The 25,697-nt window shown below is 46.2% G+C and overlaps 1 protein-coding gene across 10 annotated transcripts in view; it reads left to right on the forward strand.

Moving 5' to 3' along the window:
* Positions 1 to 25,697, forward strand: part of UTRN (utrophin) — a 638,628-nt gene that overhangs the window by 247,896 nt on the left and 365,035 nt on the right. For all 10 annotated transcript variants that reach the window (XM_030556487.1, XM_030556489.1, XM_030556490.1 and 7 more), the window contains 6 exons: positions 6,026 to 6,176; positions 8,446 to 8,621; positions 9,977 to 10,112; positions 17,199 to 17,348; positions 18,583 to 18,667; positions 24,488 to 24,702. In XM_030556487.1, the coding sequence (XP_030412347.1) occupies positions 6,026 to 6,176; positions 8,446 to 8,621; positions 9,977 to 10,112; positions 17,199 to 17,348; positions 18,583 to 18,667; positions 24,488 to 24,702 (913 nt within the window). The remainder of the gene's footprint in view (positions 1 to 6,025; positions 6,177 to 8,445; positions 8,622 to 9,976; positions 10,113 to 17,198; positions 17,349 to 18,582; positions 18,668 to 24,487; positions 24,703 to 25,697) is intronic.

Below are 25,697 nucleotides of genomic sequence, written 5' to 3' on the forward strand. Positions count from 1 at the left end.
TACCCCCCGCCCTGTGGCGGAGCGCAGACCACCGGAGGCAACGGCGTCTAGACCCCCTCACTCCCCAGAAATGGACGGTACTCACCGGGACCCAGAGCTCCCTCCGGAAACGGAGGTGCAGCCCCTCACGGAACCCCGCGTGGACACCTTGTTGCCGGGGGTCTCCTCGTCCTCGTCTCCGGATGAGGCAGTGGCGGGCACCTCGTCCTCCAGCCCTCCCCCACTGGATTTGAGGGCACACCAGGACCTCATCCGCCGAGTGGCACAGAACCTGAACTTACAGGCGGAGGAGGTGTCGGAAATTGAGGATCCAGTGGTGAGCATCCTTTCATCCGATGCGCCCACCAGAGTGGCCCTGCCCTTCATAAAGACGATTCAGACTAATGCCACTAACATCTGGCAGTCACCGGCCTCCATCCCTCCGACGGCTCGAGGGGTGGAGCGAAAGTACATGGCCCCCTCAAAGGGCTATGAATACTTATATGTTCACCCGACCCCCTGCTTGTTGGTGGTCCAGTCCGTGAACGATAGGGAGTGCCCCGGGCAAGAGGCCCCAGCGCCCAAGTCGAAGGAGGCGAGGCGGAGGGACCTCCTGGGCCGCAAGGTCTATTCGGCGGGGGCGCTGCAGCTCCGGGTCTCAAACCAACAGGCCCTCCTCAGCCGCTACTCCTTCAATTCCTGGGTAGCGGCGGGGAAGTTTGTGGAGCTCTTGCCCCAGGATGCACGCCAGGAATTTTCCACCATCCTGGACGAGGGCAAGAAAGTAGCAAGAACATCGCTACAGGCCTCCCTTGATGCTGCCGACTCGGCCGCTCGGACCCTAGCTTTGGGGCTCACGATGCGCTGGATTTCTTGGCTGCAGGTCTCTGGCCTTCCGCCGGAGCTCCAGCACACAATCCAGGACCTCCCCTTCGAAGGCCAGGGCCTGTTTTTGGATAAAACAGACCCTAGATTGAAGGATCTTAAAGATAACAGGGTCATAATAAGGTCGCTGGGCATGCATATGCCGGCGACACAACATAGGCCGTTCAGGCAGCAAAACCGGCAGCAGCAGCAGCGGTGGCCATACTCTCAGTTCCGCCCACGGCAGGACCTTTCGAGGTGCCGAGGCAGGAACAACTGCCGCAGGCAGTCTGGTGGGCAAACGGGGCAGAACCAAGGCCCCTCCAGGACCTAAGCCTTCATTTTGAAGGTGTGCCCGGGGCGCAGTACCAGTTTCCCCTCCGGATCCTTCCCCGAAGTTTTCCAACCGCCTTTCCTTTTTCCTCCCGGCGTGGACCCAAATAACGTCGGACCGTTGGGTCTTGCGTACGGTGCAGGCTGGTTATCGCCTGCAGTTTTCTTCGCCCCCACCCTCCCACCCACCTTCCCCGTCCCTCTTCAGGGACCCCTCTCACGAGCAATTCCTCCGTCAGGAGATGCACGCGCTCCTTGCCAAGGGAGCCATAGAGGCAGTTCCGGAAAACGAGAAGGGCAAGGGGTTTTATTCCCATTACTTTCTAATCCCCAAATCCAAGGGCGGCCTCAGGCCCATTCTCGACCTGCGGGAACTCAACAAGTATATCGTGAAGTTGAAGTTCCGCATGGTATCCCTTGGAACCGTCATCCCTTCCCTGGATCCCGGAGACTGGTACGCCGCCCTCGATATGCAGGACGCCTACTTTCACATCTCGATTGCCCCCCAACACAGGCGTTTCCTCCGCTTCGTGGCCGACCGCCAACATTACCAATTTGCGGTCCTTCCGTTTGGCCTCTCTACGGCCCCGAGAGTGTTTACAAAATGCATGGCAGTCGTCGTCGCACACCTTCGACATTGCCACATCCACGTCTTCCCCTACTTGGACGACTGGCTGATCCGAGGCACGTCAGAGCTGCAGGTCCGCGACCATGTCGACAGGATCAGCACCTTCTTTGCGACCTTGGGCCTCGTAATCAATGTGGACAAGTCTACTCTACTCCCCACGCAGTGGATAGAGTTTATTGGGGCCGTTCTAGATTCTACCCTGGCCAGGGCCTTGTTACCCTTGCCCAGGTTCCAGTCGTTGTCGGACATCATTCTGCGTTTGCGAGCGGCCCTGCTGATCTCTCTATGAACGTGCCTGGCCCTCCTAGGCCACATGGCAGCCTGCATGTTTGTAACAGCATATGCCCGACTCCGCATGAGACCTCTTCAATCATGGCTCATTGCGCAGTATCGGCCGGCCAGACAGTCGTTGGACACGGTCGTCACCGTCCCTCAGAGGGTGCTGGACTCTCTTCGCTGGTGGCTGGACCAATCGGTAGTCTGTGCGGGGCTCCCGTTCCATCCGCCCCAACCTTCGGCATCCCTGACCACGGACGCCTCCGATCTGGGATGGGGGGCTCACTGCGGCACCCAGAGAACTCCAGGCTTGTGGACACCACAAGAGATCAACCTCCATATCAACGTACGAGAGTTGAGGGCGGTCCGCCTTGCTTGTCAAGCGTTTGTCCATCTCCTTCAAGGTCGTTGTGTCGCTGTCTTCACCGACAACACAACGACCATGTTTTACATCAACAAGCAGGGCGGCACCAGGTCCTCTCCACTCTGTCTCGAGGCAATACGTCTCTGGGAGTTTTGCATAGCCCATTCGATTCACCTGTCCGCCTCCTTTCTCCCGGGAGTGCGGAATACCCTAGCGGATCGGCTGAGCAGATCCTTCCGTTCGCACGAGTGGTCCCTCCGTCCGGACGTCGCCCTCTCACTCTTCCAGAGGTGGGGTCGTCCCCGGATGGACCTCTTCGCGTCCAGGGTGAACAGGAAGTGTGGAACTTTCTGCTCCTTCCAGGGTCGGGAACCAGGGTCTCTAGTGGATGCATTCCTGATCCCGTGGACAGCCCACCTGTGTTATGCTTTCCCGTCCATCCCGCTGATTCACAGAGTTCTCATCAAGGTGCGCAGAGACAGAGCCCGGGTGATTCTCATAGCTCCAGCATGGGCCAGACAGCACTGGTACCCCATGTTGCTGGACCTCTCAGTAGCCAACCCAGTTGCCCTGCCCCTTCATCGGGACCTGATCACTCAGGACCACGGCAGGCTCTGTCACCCGGACCTTCCGTCTCTTCACCTGACGGCATGGCTCCTGCGTGGTTGACAGACTCTGAGTTGCAATGTTCCACCCCGGTTCGCGAGGTTCTCATGGGCAGCAGGAAGCCTTCCACCAGAGCGACTTACACAGCTAAGTGGAAGTGTTTCTCCTGCTGGTGTTCAGAGAAAGCTCTTCGTCCTACGGAGACTCCCGTCACCACTCTTTTAGACTATATGTGGTCCCTTAAGACTCAGGGTCTGGCACTGTCGTCCCTCCGAGTCCACGTAGCCGCCATCTCTGCGTTTCATCACCCTTCATGGGACCTCAACCTGGTCCTGTCTCGGCTCATGGCCCCTCCATTCGAGCCATTAGCTACTTGCTCCCTGCTCTACCTCGCGTGGAAGACTGCCTTCCTTGTGGCCATTACCTCAGCTAGACGAGTGTCAGAGCTGAGGGCCCTCACGGTGGATCCACCGTATACCGTCTTCCATAAAGACAAGGTACAGCTGAGACCTCACCCTGCCTTTCTTCCCAAGGTGGTCTCAGCTTTCCATGTGAACCAAGAGATTTTCCTCCCAGTCTTCTTTCCCAAGCCCCATTCATCCCGCAGGGAGCAGCAGCTCCACTCGCTAGATGTCCGAGCACTAGCATTTTATGTGGACAAGACAAAACCCTTCCGCAAGTCCCCCCAGTTATTTGTGGCAGTAGCGGACCGGGTCAAGGGGCTGCCGATTTCCTCCCAAAGATTATCTTCATGGGTTACCTCCTGCATCAGGACCTGCTACGACCTGGCCCAAGTTCCGACGGGCCGTGTGACTGCTCATTCCACCAGAGCACAGGCATCATCGCTGGCTTTCCTTGCCCGCGTCCCGATCCAAGATATCTGTAGGGCGGCGACCTGGTCATCGGTCCATACATTCGCTTCCCATTACGCCCTGGTCCAGCAGTCCAGGGATGATGCGGCCTTTGGTTCTGCAGTGCTCCAGGCTGCGACTTTTCACTCCGACCCCACCGCCTAGGTAAGGCTTGGGAATCACCTACCTGGAATGGATATGAGCAATCACTCGAAGAAGAAAAGATGGTTACTCACCTTTGTAACTGTTGTTCTTCGAGATGTGTTGCTCATATCCATTCCACACCCGCCCTCCTTCCCCACTGTCGGAGTAGCCGGCAAGAAGGAACTGAGGAGCGGGCGGGCCGGCAGGGGTATATATCTAGTGCCATAGTGGCGCCACTCTAGGGGGCGACCTGCCGGCCCGCTGGAGTTGCTAGGGTAAAAAGTTTCTGGCAGATATGCACGCGTGGCGCGTACACCTACTTGGAATGGATATGAGCAACACATCTCGAAGAACAACAGTTACAAAGGTGAGTAACCATCTTTTTTTTTTTTAAATCTAGGCCAGGAAATATGTACGAGTCTTGGCAAAGATTAGATCTATCTCAATCAGCAACAATTGAAATTGAAACTTTTTTAATCACTGCAAGTAAATAACTGAAGCACAGTGATCATGAGACTCGCTCATTAAACTTAGATTTGGTATTTCCTGATGGGATACAATTCAATCAAGCTATATCTGAACTTATACAGGAACTCCAAATCTGTCTACAAAGATGGCCAGTCAGAATCAATGAATTCAAAAATATAAGGATGAATTAAACATATATTAGTGTGTGAAACCAAAGAAAAATTTGAGATTAGTAAAAAGATATGTGTTCTCAATTTTAAATTGGTTCACATCTGTAGGGTTTGGTGTATCATGACTTAAAGACAAGTGGAACTTATTTCTTATTAAACATCATTGTATACATAAGAATTCTGAGGTTTTCCTCTCTAGTGGAACTCCAGATCCAACTCCTATTGAAGTTTATGGAAAAAGGTTCATGCTCCTACTCTGCAAACTAGTACCATGTCTTAATTTCTCTTGAAAAATGAACTGCATTTGTAAACGCATACCAGATCTTCAACTTCAGATCCATTAATATAGCTCTGCAGATTTATGTCAGCTGAGGATATCTGCCCTCTGTTTTATATTTTATAAAGGCAAACAATAGGCACTATTTTCAAGTGGGACATGATCTAGTCCATCAGTGTGTTGTGTCTCTTCTGTATTGTCTGTCTTTCATGGACTGTAAATCCTTTGGGGATAGAGGTCTTATCTTCTATACAGTGCAGAAATATTGTCAGCACTCACCAAATTATAAGTCACATGCCTGGCTAAGATGCTTTTCCAAAAAGTATATTTTTGGTTTTGTTAAATAAATAAATAAATTCTTTTTTGTCAGCCTACTGTCTCTGTCCATTTAGCTAGTATGAAAACATGTTGTTTATACTACTACTGTACTTGACCTTTTGCATGCCAGAGAAAATGTTTGCCTGTTAAGTTAAACTTAGCACTGATATGATGCTGCAAAAGTAAAATATATTGCAACTTATTGTGTAATAAGGTCTGTGGGACCTACTGCATGCAGGCCCTTTTCTGATCCAGTTGAAGTGGAGTGGTAACACTCTCAATCAGTTCAGTGTGATGAAGATCAGCTTCACTCTTTACTTTCTTCTGACAGCAGGAATCATGGTTTTGTGAGCAAAAAACCCAACCTGGGCAATTCATCATATTTAATTTTTCATGCCCTCTGATGTATGAACCATTTAAAAAAATTGTTCTGCAGACCAGTTTTGCTGCAGCTAATTAATCTTTATTTCCCCAGTAATGGAAACCAAATATTTCTTGGTCCTGCTCTCAGCCGCTTCAATTTAGAAGGCAGTGATTGTTTGCGTAGTTGGCTTTCGCAGACAGTGCAATGACAGGAACTGTTCAGTGTATAAGACTTACTTAACTGTAATGTATCAGGCCTTTCTATTTTGCAGGGCAAGTTGTTTTGAATTAACTGCTCTCAAGATTAAATATAAACAGGTCAGCCCATCTCTTTTCCCTGAAACAGTCTAGGTAATTTTGAAACCCTTTCTTGTTCCCCAACAGTTGTTTTGACAGAGCAGTTGAAGACTGGAGGCAGTTCCATTGTGATCTCAATGACCTCACACAGTGGATAACAGAAGCTGAAGGTTTACTGGCTGATGCCCATGCTCCAGATGGTAGCTTGGATTTGGAGACCGCTGAGATGCATCAGCAGGTATTTGCATTCAGTCAGAGGACAGGAAAACTGACAAAAGTTTAGCATGGATTTGAGCCAAAAATTCAAATCTGCTCATGAATAAAAATATGTACTTGAAATTGTGGTGGTCCTCTATAAAGTTTTGCAGGAAAATATGCCTGTGTGTAATTTGAAATTGTTTTTCTGGTTGTAATTTCAGTTGATTTTTTTTTTAAATTAGATTATAAATGTAAAAGTTTTAATCAGGAGTTAGGGACATATGCCTTATTTTCTGTCTATTCCCCCCCCCCGCCCCCATATGAAGGTTCAGTTGGCTACATTTTAAAATATATTAGAATTAATGTGTACTGTACTCCTTAATTGGATATACTTTTTAAAATAATTAGTATATCTATAATTAAATATTGCAGGGTTTAGTTTCTTATTCTGAGTAGAAAGCAAGCACAACTGTTTTGTATAAAGACTCCAGAAAAAAATTAATGTAATATTTGCTTTAGTTTTACCTCTTCACATTTTGTTTTCCTGGTTCTTCTCATGTATCATCATAAAGGAGAAGCAATTTTTCTGTTCAGCTAAAATCTTAATTTAATTTTGTAAAAGCAAGAGGCTAAAGCATAACTTTAAAATAAATCTAAAACAAAAAAAATCCTTAGCAATGTGCAAGGTATCTGTATTTTAGAAATCCAAATGTTAAATACCCGTGTTTTACAGGAGAAATTTATGATCCACTGAGTATGCTTGTATTTTATTCTTGGTTTTTAGTGCTGTTGGGAGTTTTCTTCTAGGGCATTTCTTTTCTCTTCCTTGAATCATCATCAGTTCTGTTCTAGTTGCAAAGAGATCTGTGCTAGTAATGTAAGCTTTTTCTAGCTGATAGGGGTATGTTAAGGTTTGAACCTGACTTTTTCTGACTTCCCTCAGTTGCCTGGATTTTTTGTGATATCACTAGATCATGGCAGCATTGCCAAAATTATCCTAGCTAAAGTGTTGTAAGGTGTAGACGGGTTCCGCCGGGACTCGACCCTCCGTGAGGGGGAGAGGAGCCACACCGGCCTCGCTGTCGTCCCTGCAGTTACAATCAGCTCTGGCCCTTTGGGGCAGAGCAGAGCAGTGGCAAAGTCAAATGGGGCCCAGCCCTTTGTTCGGGCGGGGCACCCAAACACAGTTACAAACAGCTCTGGCCCTTTGGCCAGGGAGAGGGGGGAGTCTGCCACCCGGATACGGGTGGCAGGGGGAACGCAGGCCCACCCACTCCTCTGCGTTCCAGCCCGGGGCCCTGGTAGCGGCCGTCACCGCTACCGGTGGTCAGTGGGGATCCTGACCGAAACACACTGACATTGGCAAGGTTAGCTCTGCAGCCTGACTGGGGTCAGGTGCCCCGGGCTACTTCCTAGCTCCCCCTCTACTCCTACCTGGTCCGGGGCCTCCGTTCCGGGGACGTCCAGGACCATCGGTTCCTCCCAATCCGGGCTGGGCGGCAAGTCCGGTAATGTTTCGGGGAATGCGGGCCAAGCCTGGTCTGGGGGCTCCTCGGGGCCGTAGTAGGGGCGAGGCAGCTCTGGCGGCTCCTTGTCGTAGCGGCCTCGAGAATGCTCTGGCGGCTCCTCGTCATAGTAGGGGCAAGGCAGCTCTGGCAGCTCCTGGTCTCGGCCTCTGGCTTGGGCAGTCTCCCAGTTACGGGCGTCGGCGGACACCTCTGCTCCTGCTGGTGGCAGACCTCCAACTGAAGGCTGGGGCCCGGTTTTTATTCTTCTGGGTCGCTGCCTGACCCTCTGAGGGGCGGGACTTCCGCTCAGCGGGCCCGCCTCCGTGGATGACTGACGGGGCTCGACCCTCCCTGAGGGGGAGGGAAGCCACACCGCCTCACTACACAAGGTTACAACTACAGTGTGCACACAAGTTCGGAGAAGAACTGGTGAAAAGTCACAATCTGTGGGCAATCTTAAAAAAAGAAAAGAAAAATGTAGCACTTAAAAACATCAGGCATGAATGTAGATGCTAATGCTAACCATTGAAAAGTCAGTTCCTTTATATTCAATTGTATTCAATAGCCAATTGTGCATCAGTCTTTTTTTTTAAATTATATTTATTTGTAAGTTGGCCTAGACTTAATAACAAGCATTTAATCATTCTTTTAAAGCTGCAGATTGTTGATGTAAAGTAGTTTAAAATGTTCTTTTTGGTAAAATAATATGCAGCCAGGATGCATTCTCAATGTTATAAGCCATAAATCAAAGTCAGTTTAGGTCAGTAATAAAATTCTGCGTGGTTTTCATACTTGTGACAGGAACTAGAAGAAGGAGTCAGCAGTCATCAGACCAGCTTTTCAACACTGAACAGAACTGGGGAAGGAATCATACAGAAACTCTCCACTACAGATGGGAGCTTTCTGCACGAAAAACTGGCGGGGTTAAATAAACGCTGGAAAGCAATTACTGCTGAGATCATGGATAGACAACAGAGGTAATAAGTTAATCAAAAATTTGGGTGTCTGAGCAGATATGATGGGGGAATCTCATTTAGAAGACTCCAGAGGAGGTATAGATTTCTATTGCACACTATTTATTAGGCTGAATTTTCCTGACATTTAGACCCTGTTTTCAAACTGCCTCATAGAACCACTTTCTCATAAAAGCATCAGCAATTGATTACTCAGATTGCTGTTAACACGAACAAACACAAGCCCACCTCTTCCCCCTCCCTACAGTTTTCTCTTTTTAAAATGGCTTCACTGCAAAATCAGATTATTTGGAGGGACCACTGCTACATTCAGTTCAACCTAACCCAGAGGAATTAGCTGTAAGTACATTTCTGCTGATCTTTACATTGCAATAACCTGAACATTTTTGTCTGAAATCCAAAAATGAAGTAATAGAGGACACAAAGAGAAAATATATCGTTTGTAAGAGCTGAAAGCTTCATACACAATCGTTTATCTGAATGGAGAGTTTATAAGTAAGATCAGAATCCGTTTTGAAGGAGAAAATATAATCAGAGAATAGAAAGATCAGAATCCATTTATTACTGTAAATTTTCTGTAAAAGATCAAAGTTCAAGGGCAGTCTGAGATAAATGTGCACATTTTCAGTATTTCTGTGTCGGATATGAAATCCCCATGTGTCATTAATTTTAATGGAAATTGTGAAGCTAAATCCCCATAATTAATACAATTTTTGTGTTTTCTGAAGCAAATCTAATTTTAAGTCTTCACTGCTGCATATAGAAAATCTTCTTGATTATTTTATTAGGCAAAACCTGAGTAAGTTTTCACGTGCTACAAAAAATTATCCTTTCCCAATGTTTGCATATTTAGAGGCTCTCCTGAATATTTTCACAAACAATGGTCTTATAGTGGGTTATAGCAATTAGGCCCTAGTAATTTCTGAAACTTGGCTTTCTGATCTCTTGGTTCATGTGAACTTTTAAAATTAATATTTTATACAGATTTTTGGAAAAACCTATTTGGAGATTTTTAAAGTAAAGTTTAAGCCATAGTTATTTGAATGTGATTTGCTTTTTTATGATTGAGGAAAGAATCCTTTGATCAGGAAAACCAACTCTTTTGGTAACCATCATTAGTGTAAAAGAGAGAGCTGCATGTCATATTGGAGGTAGTGTGGGAATGGTACATACTGTTAGCAGTTATGGCAGCATATCTCACACCTCAACAGGCTTTAGTATTTGAACATGAAATTTTGCAAACGTTAGATTTGCTGCAAGTGTCTTTCTCAATAAATATGTATTTTCCACTTTTAATCAAGTTGTCTCCATTTGCTTCATTTTGGTCTGTTATCTGCTGTCGAATTTGTGTTTTTTAGACTGAAAGGAGAGAATCAGCAGCTAATGGACTACAAGAAGAAGCTGGATGAGTTTGGTTGCTGGTTGGAAAATGTAGAAAATTCCCTGGAAATGAGACCTACATTCAACCATGAAGAAAACCTGCGAGAATTAAAGGCAAGATGGATTAAAATGTGTTTGAGTGCCTGTGTGTCTTTCAGTAATTTTGAATCTGCCATGTCCAAATGTGGGATAAATATCCAAAATGAGGAGAGGCACAAGAAAAATATTATTGCATAAAGTGACATGAGATTAATTACCAAAATAAGGGACAGCTTTTACTGAGGGCCAGTTGAGAGTTGCATATGAGGTAGGAGAAGATGCCATTGGATGCAGTAGGTCAGCATACACTTATGCTGTGAAACCTTAAAATGTTTTTGTTACATTCTCAGTTCAAAAACAACAGCTGGCACTTCAGAAAAAGAATTTGTGGCATATGAAATGTAGTAAGAGCAATTGCACAACATCATATATCTTCATGCGACTAAACAGACTGAATACCATCAAAAATTATAACAAGGGCATGAAATTATAATTTGTTTAAAGTGGTGTTTTTACTTATCAAAGTGAGTTGTATTAACACTTTTGAGATTGAATGTAGGAAGTTATAATTAATATCAGAATGCATTTGATTACTATAAAGTTATCCAATGTGTGTCAATGTTTTATTGCACTTCAAGGAAAATAAGCAAGTAAATAGCCAATCAAAATACTTGTAAACAATGACACCTGTGTCCTGTTACTGGGAAGCTGAATATTTCTTTAATTGTCTTTTAGTCAGCATGGAGTACTTTTGGTTGTCTTTTAAATTTTATCAGTGTTGAACATTAATAACATAATACTGTCGTATCTGTGAGCATGATAATGAGAGAATGCTGTCAGTACCTGAATAGAATGGAACACATCATTCAGGAACACAACACTGTCTGGCAGTGTTACTTGGTTGAAATTTCAACTAATAGTCTCAAATAGAATACAGAAATCAAACTTCCTTCAGATCTGTTTAAACGAGGTAATTTGGTTAAAATTACATCAATTGTTCATTCAAGTGCAGTCTATTGTATAGTGCCCAACCAGTAGTTCTTCTCTGAGTGCTTGCTCATATTCATTCCAGTTAGGTATGTGCGTGCCGCGTGCACGTTCGTCGGAAGATTTTTACTCTAGCAACACTTAGTGGGTCAGCTGGGCGCCCCCTGGAGTGGCACTGCTATGGCGCCGGATATATACCCCTGCCGACCCAGCCACCCTTCAGTTCCTTCTTACTGCCCGTGTTGGTCGTTGGAACAGTGGAGTGCGGCTTAGCTGACCTCCACTTCCCTAGTTACTCGTAGTTCTCGTGTGTATAGTTATAAACCTTTCATATATTTTTTTATATAGTTACACATTTTTGCTGTACTAGCATAGTTAGTTTAGTAATAGTTAGAGCGGTTCGGGGAGTAGCCCCTTCCCCGCACCTGGTGCCGGAGCCCATGCCCGGCTCACCGGGTTTATACCATGCTCGGCCTGCCGCAAGCCGATGCCGACAGGAGATCCGCACGTATCCTGTTTGAAGGGCCTCCGGGAGTTGCACTTGACAGCTAAGTGCCCCATTTGCAAGGCTTTTAAGCCGAAAACAAAAAGGAGCAGGACTTTCACTTACACCTCCGCCTTTGGCGCTGAGCGATGATCAATCGGCGGGCAGAAGCGCCTCTTCAGCACCGGAACCCGCCGGTACTGCCAAGGCCTTTTAGCACCAGCCGTCGCCGGCACCGAAGTCGACTCGGCACTGCTCCCTCTCTCCAAGGTTGAGAGAGCCTACGACTCCTCCTGCCAGTGCCTGATGGCTCCCCGGCACGCGCCGTGGTTGAGCTCCCTGCTCCTGGTGCTTCCATGCCAACTGCACTGCAGCCAGAGAGCTCGTCTAAGTCGGATTGCCCCGCACCGACACCTGCCGAGGCACTGACGACGTTGGCACCGTTGATCCCGGTCCCATGAGGGCCATCGAATTTGGTGCCTGACAGATCCCCGGTACGCGCTGTGGTTGAGCCTACTGTTCCCTCCACGCCGGATACATTCCCAATGGCGAGGGATCTCCTTGCCACGACAGAGTCGATGCTGCCTGACCGCTGGTGCGGGTAATACAGTCTCTTGGCAAGCCTCCCTTTATATGACCATCCTCTGTCGGCACAGCAGAGCGGCACCGTTCATGATCACGGTCCCGCAGATGCTCCAGGTCCCGTCAGCACTCCCGCTCCCGATACCACTTGCAGTCCCAGTGCTGTTCTCCTCCTTGGTACTGGTCACACTCGCCATACTGGTCTGTATCCCATTCGCTGACCCGCTACTCTCGGCACTGTTCCAGCTCCCGGCACCGCTACAGGCACCGTGACTCCCGTAGCCGCTCCCAATGTCGAGCCTAGAGATCTCGGTCGACCTCCCGGCACCGCTCTGGTCGCAGGTCTGGATCTCGTTCCGGGTACCGGTACGCTTCCCGGTACCGGTCCCCGGTGCCGAGTTGGGCAAGGTCCGATAGAGTCAGAGACTCTGCCAATGGTTTTTCAGCACCTCCATGGCCATCCAGACACGCATCAGTGTCATCCCATGCGGACAGCTCTTATGCTCAGGGCCGCGATTCTGAGGTGCCCACCAACAACCTGAGAGCCCATTAGGACCTCCTAAGGAGGGTAGCACTCAATATGGACCTCCCGGTGGAGGAGGTCCGGAGGTAGAGGACCCGGTAGTGGGCATTCTATCGGCGGTTGCCCCACTAGAGGGGCCCTACCCGTTTATTGGACAATCCAGGCAAATGCCGATACTATGTGGCAGTCCCTAGCCTCTATCCCTCCTGCGGCCAGGAGAGTCGAGCGTAAATATATGGTGCTCTCTAAGGGTTACGGCTACTTGTATGTCCATCCATCTCCCTGCTCACTAGTTGTTCAGTCCGTTTCCCTCGCAATCAACACCAGGACCAAAGACAAACTTTCGAAGGTGCGCCCGAGGGCGGCGTACCAGTTACAGGCCGGGATCCCACTCCTACTTTCTCCTGGCATGGTCCCAGTTAACTTCAGATCACTGAGTCCTACGCACGGTGGAGTATGGGTACCACCTCCAATTTTTTCCTACCCTGTCCCCCTTCAGGGACCCCTCTTATGAGCAATTCCTCTTACAAGAGGCCCAGACTCCGATGGACGAAAGGGGCAAGGGGTTCTACTCCCATTATTCTCTAATCCCCAACTCGAACGGAGGTCTCAGACCTATCCTAGACCTGCGAGGACTCAACCAGTTTATAATAAGGTTGAAGTTCCGCATGGTATCCCTGGGAACCATTATCCTTGGATCCTGGAGACTGGTATGCCGCCCTCGATATGAAGGACGTGTACTTTCACATTGCCATCTTCCCTCCGCACGGGAGATACCTCCGCTTTCTAGCCAACTGTCAGTACTTCCAGTTTACGGTCCTACTGTTTGGCCTTTCTGCAGCCCCACAGGTACTGACCAAGTGTATGGCCGTAGTCGCCGCCTACCTTCACCGATGTTGGATATGCGTTTTTCCGTATCTGGACGATTAGCTTATCTGAGGAGACTGAGACACAAATCACTCAGCATGTGGGCATCGTCAAGGACCTATTTACACGTCTAGGCCTGATGATTACTATAGAACAATCCACTCTGGTTCCCATGCAGAGGTTAGACTTCCTAGGAGCTATCCTGGACTCCGACCTAGCCGGAGCCTGCTTACCACAGCTGCGGTTTCAGGCGATGACAACAATCATCCGAGGTCTGCAGACTTTCCCAACGACCTCAGCTCGCACTTGTCTCGGTCTCCTGGGTCCCATGACTGCCTGCAAGTTTGTAACCAACCACGCCAAGCTCCGCCTCCGTCCTCTCCAAGTTTGACTCAACTCGGCGTACCGCCCGGACAGGGACCCAATGGTCATGGTAGTCACCATTCCCTGGAGCACCCTAGGCTCCCTAGAATGGCGGCTGACTCCCTCCCTGGTATGGGCAGGGATGCCATTCCATCCGCCCCAGCCCTCACTGTCCCTGATGACGGACGCATCATCTCTTGGCTCGGGTGCTCATCTCGGTCACCTTCGAGCTTAAGGCCTTTGGTCTTCTCAGGAGCTGGCATTCCACATCAATGTCCAAAAATGAGAGCAGTCTGCCTGGCATGCCAGGGGTTCCAGCAGCAGTTGCGAGGCTGTGGTGTCTCAGTGTTTACAGCCAACGCAACGGTCATGTGCTACATAAACAACCAGGGAGGGACATGATCCTCCCCCTTTTGTCAGGAGGCCATCCATCTCTGGGAATTTTGCATAGCCCACTCGATAAATCTGGTAGCCTCCTTTCTCCCACGCATTCGGAACGCCTTGGTGCTTTGACTCAGCAGGTCTTTCCTGTCTCACGAGTGGTCGCTCTGCCCCGGTGTGATGCATTCTGTTTTCCAGAAGTGGAGACTTTTCCCCACATGGACCTGTTCGCTTACCGCGGGAGCAGGAAATGCCAGATGTTCTGCTCCTTCCGAAATCTCTCCCCGGGATCGATCTCTGACGCTTTCCTGATGCCATGGAAGGGCCAACTCCTTTATGCCTTCCTGCTGGTTCATTGGGTCCTGCTCAAACTCTGCAGGGGCAGAGCGTGTATCATAATGATCAGTCCAGCATGATCCAGGCAGCACTGATACACCACGTTGCTCGACCTGTCAATAGCCAACCCAATTACCCTGCCACTCCCCCAGACCTTATAACTCAGGACCACGGCAGGCTTCGCCACCCGGACCTGCAGTCTCTTCACCTCATGGTGTGGCTGGTGCATGACTAAACCGGAGTAGCAGGAAGCCTTCCACCTGGTCAATGTACCTGGCCGAGTGGAAGCGTTTCTCCTACAGGTGCGAAACGCTTGATCTTACTCCTACTGAGGTCTCGATCCTCTCTATTTGGCCTACCTCAGGCCTACAACAGCAAGGCCTAGCGGTGTCATAACTGAGGGTACACTTGGCAGCCATCTCTACCTTCCACCCAGGCTCAAGTGGTCGTTCCGTGTTCTCACACTCTATGGGTTTCTAGGTTCCTCAAGGGCTTGGAGCGCTTACACCCTCAAGTACGCCTCCCAGCCCCAACCTGGGACCTCAACCTGGTTTTAACCAGACTTATGTCTCCCCCATTTGAGCCGTTAGCGACCTGCTCGCTGCTATACCTGTCTTGGAAGACAGCTTTGCTCGTAGGCATTACATCGGCCAGACGAGTCTCCGAACTCAGGGCTCTTACGGTGGTTCTGCCGTACATTATGTTTCACAAAGACAAGGTGCAGTTACGACCACACCCGGCTTTCCTCCCTAAGGTGGTTTCGGCCTTTCATGTTACCTACACTCAACGCAATGGGAGCAACAATTGCTCTCCCTGGACGTCTGTAGAGTGCTCGCATTTATATTGCGTGGACAGAACCATTTCATAAAATGCCCCAACTCTCTGTCGCGCTAGCAGATGGAAGGAAAGGCCTACCTGTTTCCTCTCAGAGGATCTCATCTTGGGTGATGGCGTGCATCCGCACTTGTTAAGTTTTGGCTCATATTTCCCCAAGCCACATCACCATGCATTCTACCAGGGCTCAGGCTTCATCTGCCGCCTTGCTGGCTGGTGTACCTAACCACGAGATCTGTCGCGCAGCTCCATGGTCCTCGGTCCATACCTTTGCTTTACATTATGCTCTGGTTCAACAGTCAAGAGATGCTGCAGCCTCTGGCTCAGCAGTTTTACATTCTGCCACATTTCACTCCGACCCCACCGCCTGCGTAAGACCGGGGAATCACCTAACTGGAAGGGATATGAGCACGCACTCGAAAAAGAAAACACTTACTCACCTTTGTAACGGTTGTTCTTCGAGATGTGTTGCTCATATCCATTCCAAACCCACCCTCCTTCCCCTCTGTCGGAGTAGCCGGCAAGAAGGAATTGAAGGGTGGCTGGGTCGGCAGGGGTATACATCCAGCGCCGTAGCAGTGCCACTCCAGGGGGCGCCCAGCCGACCCACCGAGTGTTGCTAGGGTAAAAATCTTCCGACGAGCGTGCACGCGGCGTGCGCACGCCAACTGGAATGGATATGAGCAGCACATCTCGAAGAATAACAGTTACAAAGGTGATGAACCGTCTTTTATCAAAGCTAATCTTGTCATTTCCTGATCATTATATTCTCTCTGCCCACACTTGGAGCCAGAACCTGGCCAGGAAAGTATTACTAATGATTATTATAGGCATTCAGATATTCTGCTGAGGGGCATCAATATATAAAAATGTGGATGGATAAATGGTTGCATACATGTTCTCCTTGTTGTTAACAATGTAATTTTTTATCTAGTTGTGCTAAATGCTTTGCAGACAAATAGATGACCTGGTCCCTGTTATGCAGTGCTTATAGTTTAAGGCCCTGAACACACACTGTTTTCCCCATGTATAATCCCATTGAAGTCAATTGGTGACTACATGCAAGACAAACTTTTTGCTGGATCTGTCCTGCCATGTAACATTAACACAGGCAAGAGTGAATAAGGGGGGGAAGATTCAGGGGTCAAAATAAGATATGAGTTTTTTTTTAAAGGGTAACTTTCAAATTTCCTCTTAACCTCTATTTCCCCCCTACCTGCCATGTCTGCCTGTCTGGAGCTTGTTGCAGGATTGCAGCCTTAGTTTTTAAAGACCTGAAAACTGGAACAGACCATAGTTTTAACTGAGGTGGGGAGACAGGTAATCAGTGCTTTATAATTTGAATATATTGGCCACACCGAAAGGTAACCAAACCAAAGTATGCATGTAGCAGTTGAGTAGCTTTCATGAGTAATGTATAAAAGCAGATCCCTTTGCTATTCTCTTTTACTTTCAGTTCCTCAGATTTTTGTGTTTTATACAGGAAGAAAATAAACTCTGATAGTCAAATAAAGCTTTTAATCACTCTGTTTTCTGTTGTTGTTAGTAGTGCCCTGCAAATCTGCAGATATCTGTAGACCATGTTTGTGGATTGTAGATTAGATGCGGATACAAATATCCACACAGGGCTTTAATTACTAGATCTCTAGTTTATATGCTGTTGATTTGGTTAATTTTTCCTAATCAACTCTCCAAATGTCACATTCTTCAGTTAACTAAACATTTATTTGTGTGTGTGTGCGCGCGCGCGTGCATTCACACGCAGAGTCATCTTCAAACTAAAGTTCTCTCTTGCTCCCTGTAGGTCTTAACTGAGGAAATGGAAGTACAAGGAGAAAAACTGAAATGGTTGAACAGAACTGAATCTGAGGTACTTTCAGATAAAATCGTTGGTTTTCAGGAAAAAGAGAGAATTTCTGACACCTTAAGGGCTATCAATATGAAGTGGAACAAGGTGTGTATTTTCTCCATATTAATTATGTATAGTCAGCATGTCTAGTAGTTTATTAGGTAGAGGTCTTTCCTCCTTTCCATACATGTGTGACTCCCACTAATGCTTTTGGAAGCTGTCCATGCACATCAGCGGAAAGCTAGACTCCATAATATAGAGCATAAGTACTGTTCCATGTCTAAGTGCTAAGCTCATTTAAAAATTGTTCAATCAGTATGAATTCTCCTTTGGTTTAGATCTTTCTGGTTGAACTGGTTTTCCTTCAAAGAGCTAGAATGAGACAGTTGTTTTTTGTTTTTTTTTTTTTAAAAACAAGCTGGAAAGTATCAATTAGAAATTGACATTTCAAAAGATTTTTAATAAGAAATTGAATATTTGCAATTACCATAGCAAATATTAAATAAAACCAAACTCAAGTTACTTGAGGAAGTGTGGGTGGGTCATGTCTTACCTGGATATTCTCTCCTTTTAGATAGTAGGAATTAGAAATTCTAATGAAATGTGACCGCTTCGGCTTAATGACCTGATGAAGATAGGAGGATACCCGAGACTGGAGTAGTGTGATTGAGGTTGTGTGAAGATTGATGAGACAGTTTGATTGTGGGTCAGGAATCTGAATATTTGCTAGGGGGAAGAGGGATTCGGTAGCTGTAGAGAGGAAAAAAGGTCTGTATCTCTCTCACTGTCTCCTCAAGCCAAGTAACCCTCTTCCTTTTCCTTTCCTTTTCCCAAAATAATAGTGTAACTAAATTTGGTTGGCTCTAGTAGTCAGATAATTTATATATATTTTGTAAAAACCTCGCCTCATATTTTGGTACGTCTTGTGTGCCTCTGCTAATATCTTAGCTAGTAGGGAATGCATCACAGCTGGGTACTTCGGCAAAAAAGAATGGAAAAGATTATCTGACCTGTGTCTAAATTCTGTTCTGTTTGACGCAAACTTAACTCAGGTGTACACACGTATATAAAACATTACACTGTATATAGATAGATATAAAACTCTTATCTGAGCACAGGGTGACATTGCTTGCAGTTATTAAATTATAGGTGTTTATGGTGCTTTCTTTGCTGTCTGAAGAAATCTTCATTGTAAACATAGCTTTAGTATTTTAGTATATTTTGTGATCAATATTTTAGCTACGTTAATGAGTGTTTCTTTATAGCTGTTAAAAAGCAAACAGCCTGAGTGGTCTTTTTTGTTTTTGTGGTTTTTTTGCCCTTCCATGCTGTGCTGTAGTTGTTCAAAGAGGTACCTGACAGAGTGAGAGAACTCGAGGCATATATTCAGCAGCTCCATCTTGTGACACAGGCAAAGCCTTCTGGTGAGTGATGGTCAGAAAACATTTTACAATCATGTCTAATTCAATTGAGTTTAATCCTGTTTGCAGTTAAAAAAAAAAATTGTACTAACTTGGGTGAAGTGGAGATTGTAATATGCAGATTTTGCATCCTTGTATTTAGGACTGATTTTGTATTATTGGCAACACTGGAGCACTTAATTGGGGAAAAGGACAAGTTAGAGTTTTTTGTTGTTGCTTGAGAATTGAATATTGATGAATAAAACCACTTTTCTTTATTATTTGTATTACCATAGTGCTTAGGCACCCCAGTCATGGATCAGAAACCCAGGTGCTTTAAAGGCACAGAACAAATACAGTCCCTGCCTGAAAGAGATTGAAATCTGAAATTAAGTAAATAGATTCATAATGTTTTTCAAAATTCCTCGCCCAGGAAAATTTAAATGGAGCAAATAATTCTGTTATAATCTCAGCCTGTCAAGGGTCTGTATTGTCTTGAGTTGAAATCAAGACTGTTAAGCGAACAATGGTTCATATTTTTTATTACTGGAAGGCAAATGTCCATGATTTGAACTCCTGCTTGATTAACATATCTGTGCAGTTGTATTCTGTGGTATTTTTGGAAGGTGATCTGGTGATGCATTGAAATGTGTGTGTGTTTTAAAATATACACATCCCAAGTCATCGGACAGTAAGATTGGGAGCCCTCAGTGTAACCAGGTTTGAGTGTTGAAGGAAGGGATAAGGACCAGACTAGAAGTGTTATTGTTCCTGCTCCATCCAACCAGACATCACGCCAAGCTGTGAATTGCTAAATCTGTGCAAGGCCTTAAACCATAGCTTAAGTTGTTTGTGTCTGAGGTGAGCTCTGTGTTGAGAATTTTAAAGATCTTGTGGTTTTCCATCAATAGTATTAGTTTTGGACCTAGTAATAATGGAAGAAATACTTCAGTTCTCTTTGAGTGCTGGTTTGTATGTGTATTTCAGTGTGGGTAAACGTGGGTTGGGAACCAGAGAATTTTGAAATCAATGTCTGTTGGTCCGCATGTGCACCCTGGCTCATCTGGTGCCTCTGTCTGAAGAGACAAAGAGCAGAGTAGACTTTCCTTCTCCTGTTTCTTCTCACTGCTGCATGGTCTGGGTTGGAAACTAGGCTATGCCCAGGACTCCGGGCTTCAAAACTTGTGCTTCCTGCCCGCGATCCTTCTTGTTCAGCGATGACCGCCACTGCTCCTTGTACACCTTGAGGAAACCCACATTGCAGCAAGGTGGGAAGGGTGGGAACTTTGCCTCCTGATGGAAAAGGCCATGAGGCCCAATATGACCACGGCTAGGGAACCCCCACCCCCACTTTCTTATGCATTAGCCAGACTAAGCAAAGAGTGTGTCAAATCAGGAGCAAGGGAATGTGCTTCCACAGAGCCTTTGGTAGGGTCTTGTTGACAGAAGAGGGAGCATTCTCATAAACTTGAGACTAAATCTTCCTTCAAATCCACTTAAAAGTCGTCGGATTCAGTCTTGCCTAAACTGAGTATTAGCTCAGCCCAAGAGAGCTTAGAATGTACTAAGTCTCAGAGGCTTGCTGAGAGAGCTCACAAGGGCTTCATTGGCAGTGGATCATGATCTGGTGGTACTGGTGTCTCCAGTACCTCCCAAGCACAAACTCAGGAACCTCCAGCACTGATGAAGACTGATCGGTGAGAGCATTTGTCACCCACAGTACCATCTGCAACGGTTGTGGCACAGACTTTCTTTACTGCGGCTCCAGTGGTTCAGACAGACAGGAATCCTCTCACTCTGGGAAGAGCTGAGGCCTATTCTATTCCTGAGGATATCTTTGCTCTCCCAGACCCAAAGTCTCCCACTTCTTTGGATCCCCTTCTTTTTGAGAGAAGTTACAGCTCCACCAGAGAAGCTGGCCTTTGGAAGGAGTTTGTCTCCCATTCCATTTCTGGGCTACTATTTCCCTCCAGCAGCAGCATGGGCACTGCTTTTGGAACTGGAATCAATTTTTTTTCTTCATTGGGAGATTCTGAACCGCCCAATGAACCTATGTGTCATCGTCCTCCAACCCAGTCGGAAGACCCTGGGCCAACTTGTGACATACCTGCACCTTACCATCTACCTCAGAATTGTTGACCACCATGAACCCCATTTGATCCATCCTTTTGGCTATACTGGGGGCCATCGGATCAGTGCCATCTTGTTGGTCTGGTCTGCTAGGGAGTCAATCCTTCCCTCCCCTTTTAAGGGACAACTGAAGCGGCCCCTGAACCCTATTGAGGAGGAGTATGTGCCAGATCCAGTGTTTCCATCAGATCTGATGAGATTGCCATCTTAAGTGCCAGACATGGTGGTGACTTTGTTTCCATCTTCCCCCGACGACTATAATCAATTCCAGGAGCTGCAGATTCCTGTTGAGGAGGTTCAGGATCCTTAACCCAAGCTCGTGGACATGCTCCAGTACAATAGCCCTCCCAGTTAATGAAGCCATCCTGGAACCAGCTTGGGTGGTCTAGAATATCCAAGCTACCAGAATCCCCATCCCTAAGGGGGCAGAAAAACGGTATGTCTTTGTCAAAGAGACAGAATTCCTGTTCTCTCACCCTACTCCTAGTTCTTCAGCCACTGCAGAGCGATCTAGGCAACAACCCTGATCTACCCCAACTTATTGGGAAGGAAGGTCTTTTCTTCTTCCAGCCTCTGGTTCAGGATAGCCAATTACCAAGCACTACAGGGTGAGTGTGACTTTCTGAATTGTTGAAAATGTATGGATTTTACTGACAGTCTCCCATAGCAGGACAGAGCTGTTTCAGGCTATATACTGTATCATAGACTAGATCAGGGGTGGCCAACCTGAAAAGGAACCAGAATTTACCAATGTACATTGCCAGAGAGCCACAGTAATACGTCAGCAGCCCTCCATCTGCTCCCCAGTGCCTGTCGGTGGCCCCCCACCAATCAGCTCCTACTCTGCCCTCCCCCTGAAATCAGCTATTTCTCGTGCGCAGGAGGCTAAGTGGAGGGAGGAGCGAGGGCATGGCAGGCGAAGGGGCAGGGGCCGTGGGGAACGGGTGGAGTGGGGGGCAGGGCTTGGGGCAGAGCAGGGGGTCGAGAAGTGAGAACCCCCAAGCACACTGGAAAGTTTGCATCTATGTCTCCAGCCCTGGAATCAGTGCCTAGGTAAGGAGCTGCATATTAAGCTCTGAAGAGCTGCATGCGGTTCAGGAGCTACAGATTGGCCACCCCTGGACAAGATTGTAATTAAGGCTACGATTTTTGTCATGGGTCTTTTTATTAAAAGTCAAGGTCAGGACACAGGCAGTAAACAATAAATCACAGATTTGTTGAAGGTGGAGTCCAAGCCCTGCTGCCCCGGATTGAATTATTGGAATTTTCAAGAAGTCACGGAGATCTCGTAAAATTGCAGAATCCATGGCTTCCGTGACTAATTCATAGTCTCAATAATAACCAGCCACAGAGTGCCTGTCAAGACCGCTCCACCTCCCCCCTCCCCGACTTATGGTCGCATGCACGTACGTGACACCTTTTGCTAGACTCCACCTTTGTTTCACCTATAAGCATGGCTTCAAACTATGTGCTTGCCAAACCAACAGTCCATGAACGCCATAGTAACTGTTCCCAGCAAAGTGGTGTCATCCTTGTCATGGTGGAAGAATCCCCTCCAGCTATGCGTTGGCATTCCCTTCCTTGCCTCCACATAGGACAGGACAATCATGTGCGCTCCTAATGGGAGCGCACATGAACAACAGTGCAGTGCAAGGCACCTGGATGTTTCAAGAGTCCATGAGCTACAAGCAGTTTGAAGGGCTTGCAAAAACTTTCCCCTGTTTGTTCAAGGTCTCCGTCCCCCCATAATGTCAGACAGTGTCACAACTGTCTTTTACATCAACAAAAAGTTGAAGTGAGATTCACCCTTCTGTGCACAGAAGCGGTTAGTCTGTAGAACTGGTGTATTGCTAATCAGATTGCCCTGTTAGTAGTCCTCCCAGGAAATCAGAATGTGCTAGCGGACTCTCAGCTGACACTTTGTGGTCCGATCATGAATGGATGCTTCACAACTCTGTGGTAAACAATATTTTTGCTCTGTGGGGGTTCCCCACCAATCTGCCTCCCAAATAAATAGGAAATGTAACATATACTGTTCTAGAAGAACCCTGGGTTGCCACTCACGGGACAATGCTCTACATCTTCCATGGTCAGATCATATGAACTATGCCTTCCCTCCACTACAGTGTCAAGTTTTGTGCAAGATTTTGCAGGATAGGGCATGAGTTATTCTTATTGCCCTCAACTGGCCCAGACAGTTTTGATTCCCAAATATTCCTACGCATGTATCTCAGGCACTGATCATTATTCCTATTTCCCAATCTCCTTACTCAGTGGAATGGCAAGATCAGGCAACCCTACTTGTGTCCACTACATCTCAGAGCCTGGATGAGCATTGTCCTTAGAGTAATTGTGCACTGAAGCTGTACAGAACATCCTTTCTAATAGTAGGAAGGATTCCACTAGCAGATTCTAGAAGGGCCAAATCAGAACCCCTCTGCCTATTTAAAAAAAACCCCTCAATGGAACTGGAATCTTGTTCTCTCAGTATGCCCTAAGCCTCCTTTTGAACCGTTAGCTTTCTTGCTCCATGTCTCTCCTGTCCATGAAGGTCTCGTTCCTGGTAGTAATCACCTGAGCCAGGAGAGTTGGTGATCAGGGTGTGTTGATGGCCAATCCTGCCATAAGGATGAAGTTTCATTATGTTTGCCCCTAGATTCAACCCCAGAGTAGTCTGAGTTTCATCTGAACCAGTCTATCCATTTACATGTATTCTTCTTAAAAGAAAGGAGGCTCCATTCCCTCAACATTGGGTGAGCCCTAGCCTTTTATCAGCAGAGAATGAAAAGAATCAGGAAATTCCCTAAACTTTTTGTCACCATGGTGAAAAGGGTCAGGCTGTATCCTCTCAAGCAATCTCAGAATGGATTTCTGGCCATATTTTTCTCTATCAGTTGTTTAATCTTCCTCCTTCTCATGGGATAAGAGCTCATTCAACAAGAATTTAAGCAACATTTATGACGTGGATTCAAGAAGTGCCTCTACTTGATATTTGTAAGACAGCTCTGTGAAGCTCAATCTTTGTTAGATGCTATGCCTTGGTACGAGACCCCTCTGCTGATGCATCTTTTGGAACAACACTCCTTCATTTGGCTCTGCCATCTGCAACCTCACACCCTCCTTCTGTTTGAGTACTACTTGTCAGTCATCCACAGTGGAATACACCCAGGGACCAGCACTCGAAGTAGAAGAGAAAGTTACCTACCATATAGTAACTTCCAGTTACTATAAGGTAAGTAACTTTTCTCTTTCAGAGAGTGGGTCAGTAGTTGCCTTTCCTACCCAACTGGAAACAAGATCTATATGTCCAGGGCATATGCACTCTTCTTTGGACCTGATATTTTTAGTTCAGCAAGTTATTATATATCTAGAAATCATGATTCAAGTTTGATTTTTGCAACGTTTTCTTTGGGAGCTGCTATTGTTTTCTAATGAATGTGAATCATTGGGTCACTCTTTGTTGGTATAAAATCAAGCGACATGTATTTTGTTTTCTCTGATTTGTGTGTGTGTGTGTGTGTGTGCGCGCTGTTGTCAAGGTGCTTCAAATATCATTGTTGCTATTCTTTCACTGTAGACACTGGCATGAATTTGTAGATATTACAGAAAATGTCATATTTTTTGTAGTTCTCACCAGTGTCACTTTGGACTTGATGTTTTTAAATATTAGGGAAAGAATCTTTTTAAAAATGCTGACTATATTTATTGTTTCAGCTTATCCTGCTGTCCAAAATGTGGTGCTAGTATCCTCTCCCTTTGAAGCTCCTGTACAGACTCAGCAGGCTTTGGAATATTCTGCACCTGCTGATCTGGATAAAACTACAACTGAACTGGCTGATTGGCTGGTGTTGATTGACCAGATGCTCAAGTCAAACATAGTCACTGTGGGAAATGCAGAAGAGATCAATCGGACAATTGCACGAATGAAAGTATGTCTCACTGGAGAAGCTAGTAATCTTGATGTGCCACAACAACTTTAATTTTTTTTTTTCAAATTTCTATATATTCTGAGGGAAGAAACAAAGAGAAAATAATTGTATCTTACTGCAGCTAGTACAGAGTTATTTGAAAATGACTGAGAAATAAAAATCTTTATCTATATCTATAGATATCGATAGATATATAGAGATATAGATGTAGATATCGTAGTTCTAAAATTGTTGTTCTTCTTTCCCCTGTTAAGCCCTTGTCCTACATCTCCAGGGCTGTACTGTTTTTACACCTAGACCTTTAGATTTGGAGAAAAAGTGCTGTATGTGGAGTGTATATGTGTAGGGGCATTACCAATATCCTTTGCTGGTATATGCCTTTTGTTGAAAGTCAGTACATCAGCTTTTGGTCAGTTTAGAAAGCTGTGCTTATTATCTATGCAATATAAGTGTATTTTAGGCTGTATTATAATGCAAGTTAATTTATTTCCATTTAATTTTAAATTAGAAAAACAGTTGTAAATGCTAATGTTAGACACTCACAAATGTTTGTTCCTGATCACAGTCCATGTGAGGCTGAGCCAGGACTAGGCATAGATGTCTGTGAGTATCTACATTAGCATTTATGTTCATTTTACTGATGTTAATTGTAAATTAATCAACATGAGTTACAACATGACCAAAAACTGTAGTCTAGGCAATTCCTAAGAAACTGTTTGTGTTGTGACTTCTAATGTCAGAATTTTTTGAAGAAGAGTTCAGTGTGTGGTAGATTTAGAGAAGTTTTTTTTTTAACTTCATAGCATTCATTAAATGTGGGTATAGTAATTTAGTCATCATTTTGCCAAAATCATGTGATACTCACATTTCTGATTGTATCAAACAGGCTGATTTTCTTTTTCTCCTTTGATAATGATTACTGTTAGGTTTTATAGTGAGAAACTAATTTACAAAAGAGAAAAAAGAGGCAGCCAGAAATATTGTGCAGCACTTCC

Source organism: Gopherus evgoodei, chromosome 3 (genome assembly GCF_007399415.2).
Source record: "Gopherus evgoodei ecotype Sinaloan lineage chromosome 3, rGopEvg1_v1.p, whole genome shotgun sequence".
Classification (NCBI taxonomy): Eukaryota; Metazoa; Chordata; order Testudines; family Testudinidae; genus Gopherus; species Gopherus evgoodei.